The 3,382-nt window shown below is 39.6% G+C and overlaps 1 protein-coding gene across 1 annotated transcript; it reads right to left on the reverse strand.

Annotated features, from left to right (window-relative positions):
• Positions 1-671: 671 nt before the first annotated feature.
• Positions 672-1,028, reverse strand: LOC145245648 (uncharacterized). The gene has a single exon (XM_080107210.1). The coding sequence runs from the start codon at positions 1,026-1,028 to the stop codon at positions 672-674; it is 357 nt and encodes a 118-aa protein (XP_079963336.1).
• Between the last annotated feature and the right edge of the window lie 2,354 nt (positions 1,029-3,382).

Below are 3,382 nucleotides of genomic sequence, written 5' to 3' on the forward strand. Positions count from 1 at the left end.
TGTAGTCGTATACAAAGCGTGCCAACTCGGGAAAAGTACCCAACGGGAATAAATGAAATATCGATATATAATTTCTTGGCGTTTTCACCTCTTGGAGAAAAGCATTTTAAATTTCATGACTCGTGAAAGGAAGATTGGAGGTATATGTCTTCTGTTTGTGCTCCCACCGACAGCGATGTTCGTCGTTTAAACCCTATCGAGACACTGTTAATATATGTATACACATATCAACACCCAATAGAGAACACTAGATAATCACAGATCACAACACGGTTTAGACGATCATGAATGCAACATGTACTGTTATAAATATACACTAGACGAATCACATATTACAACATGTTTGACAGTTATAAGCTAGGAGAAACTCGGTATATATATTGTTGGCATCCTTCCGTCTAGATAGGCGATAGAGGATCGCGCCTTAAGGTTGTAATGAGTGGTGTCAACTGCTGCTTTGACTGAGCAGATCGATGCGAGAGCGGCGGATTCTGTTGCACTTCCCGCAGCGATACCCTCTGTCATGCTCTGTCGATGCTGCTGCTGACGCTGTCCTTTTGGATCTTCCTCTTTTCTCCTCCCACTGTTCAGCTCTACTCTCCTCGCTCAACTGGACACATTTCTTGACTTTGACCGTTCAGGAGTCACGGTCTACATCATAGGATTCAAGCTCAACCGGAATTTAAGTCCATTTTGCACACATGCTTAAATCTGATAAGTGGTCTACCAGTTGGTCTACTGCCGGCTAAGAGCTCGCCATACAGGATGTCTTTGGGGATTCGGCCATTTTGCACGCGAACGACGGGCCCAATCCAGCGCAGACGTCTCTGGGAGAAAATGGCAAACATACTTGGAAGATTTGCTTTAGCAAGAACGTCTTTGTTCGGAACACGACCCTGCCATGTAATGCCTAAGATCTTTCTTAGATTGCGCAGATGAAAGGCATTTAGTCTGCGCTCTTGATGCTTGTAGAGGGTCCATGTCTCACTTAAGTAGAGTAATAGGACACAGGCTTGATATATCCTCATCTTTGTGTATATGGTCAGCATCTAGTTACTCCACGCTCTCTTTGTCAGGCGGGCTATAGCAGTTGCTGTTTTCCCGATGCGGGTGTTTAGCTCATCCTCGAGTAAGAGGTTGTTGGAAATAATGGAACCTAGATAGGTGAAGTCGTTCACCCCCACCCCCGCCCCAGTGTGTTAACGCTAATGGATACGTAGGGGGCGTTGCTGACATCTTGAGTCATGACATTTGTTTTCTTGAGGCTTATTGTTGGACCAAACTCGTTGCAAGCACGAGCGAGGCGCTCAATAAGTTAGGCTTCCTCAGAATGGGCCGCTAATGCTGCATTATCTGCGAACAGCATTTCCCTGATGAGGGCCATGCGGACTTTAGTTTGGGCACGAAGACGGACCAGCTTGAACAGGTTCCCATCTCCTCTTGTGCGACTATAGACGCCAACTTCAGTTTCATGAAAAGCGTATAGTAGCAGAAGTGAGAAAATATGCCAAAAAGAGTTGGGACAAGCACACAGATCCTGTTTAACACCACTGAGGATGGGAAAAGAATCTGAAATTAATCCATTGAATTGGGCGGAGCCCTTCATGTCTTAATTCAAAGACATTATCATTTTTCAGGAGGTTGGGGAGGATATCCTATTTTTTGTAGAAGAACGAAGAGATCGCTCTTGCTCACCAGGTCAAATGCCTTTGTGAGATCAATAAAAGCGAGGTACAGTTGTTTCCTCTGTTCTCGACACTTCTCCTGTTGTTATAAGGAGAGTACCATGTCAACAGTTGATCCTTCTGCTCTAAAACCATATTACGCCTCTGGGTAAACTCTCTCAATATATATGCACGGACAATATTATACACACACATCGGATATATACATACACACACACATATAGGTAGTAAGTAGTAAGTTATAAAATATATATGGCAATTTAACTTAAATTTTACGCATAAGCCTGACGAATCCTAGCGTGAATGAAACGCGGAATATTCTGTTTAGATTAATTGCCATATATATTTTCATAACTTACTACCTAGCTCTACATATATTGAGCAATATTGGAGTAAATACTTAAAATTAACGCATAAAATTATACTTTCGTGAATTAATTTATGTGATTAAATGAAGTAGCCATATATATATATATATATATATATATATATATATATATATATAGTCATCCGCATGCAGTACTGTTTCACAGCTAACAAGTGCGGCTAGAACGGCAACTACCTCAAGCCAGGATTGAAGCCCAACCGCCTGTACGCCAGTCAAGGCTCCTAACCATTACGCTAATCGGCGGCTGCTGTGCGAGTCATGAATTACGATGTTTTGACCTCCTCCGAAATACCTAAGCTCGATTTGTTTACACAAAGAGAATGTATATGTATATATATATATATATATATAGTTAGTTTATATCATGATTTTATTTATAAACTAGAATATGTATCCGGCGTTGCCCGGTATTTAACGTAACATGCAATTCCTTTAAAAATTGAAGTAAACACACAGATAGAAACAGAGACATGTGCATGTGAGTATTATGATTTTCTTAACCGTTCACGTTTTGTAAGTAAAAAATATTCAAGCTGGGATCGAAATCGAAACCTAAAGACAGTGAGTTCAATACAGTAACCATTGGGCCGTCTTGCCACATTTTCAAAAAGTGTTTTCACACTGACTTATTTTAAACATATATAAAATGTAAGATGAAAGATTCACGCATGTGAAGTCGTGAAATTGTTGATAAACATACAAATTTGATGACACCCCCCCCCCGATTCAATTTTTTTAAATGTTGACCCTTTAGCAGCACTTTTGCTCGGAGGAAGAAAGATTACAATTTTTTTACATGAGTGAATACCCTATATACAAAATTTTAAGTCTGTAGATAAAAAATCGTTGAGTATATAGGTTTAGACTTGTCCTCACACATAGATTCTCATTTATACTCACTTATATATATATATATATATATATATATATATATATATATATATATATAAGTAATGTGATTTTCTAACTTATTGGCTAACTTTTATTTTTTAAAAAACCGTCCTGGTTTCATTCTCATAGAAAATCAAGATTTCCTGTAATTACATTGCAGTGACGTGGCTCGTATATGTTTGAAGTAGTTTAAGGTAGATGAATCTGCAAGTTGGAATGCGAACACTTAGGGGTTTGCTTGTTAACTTATTTACCAGAAGTTGCTACAGACATGGGCATTGTACCTAACGGAATAAATGTCTTACATATTGTATACTAGCCTGGGTACCCGGCGTTTCCCGGGTATTCGAATGTGGGTGTCGAGCAAAACAAGTGGTAGTAGGTAGGCAGGCTCGAACCCGTATTTCGAAGGAGAAAA

Source organism: Euprymna scolopes, chromosome 23 (assembly GCF_053919585.1).
Source record: "Euprymna scolopes isolate OS-2025 chromosome 23, ASM5391958v1, whole genome shotgun sequence".
NCBI lineage: Eukaryota > Metazoa > Mollusca > Cephalopoda > Sepiida > Sepiolidae > Euprymna > Euprymna scolopes.

Excerpts from the sequence above, each read along its gene's own strand:
- LOC145245648 (XM_080107210.1), bottom strand. The coding sequence starts at position 1,028 with ATGAGGATATATCAAGCCTGTGTCCTATTACTCTACTTAAGTGAGACA.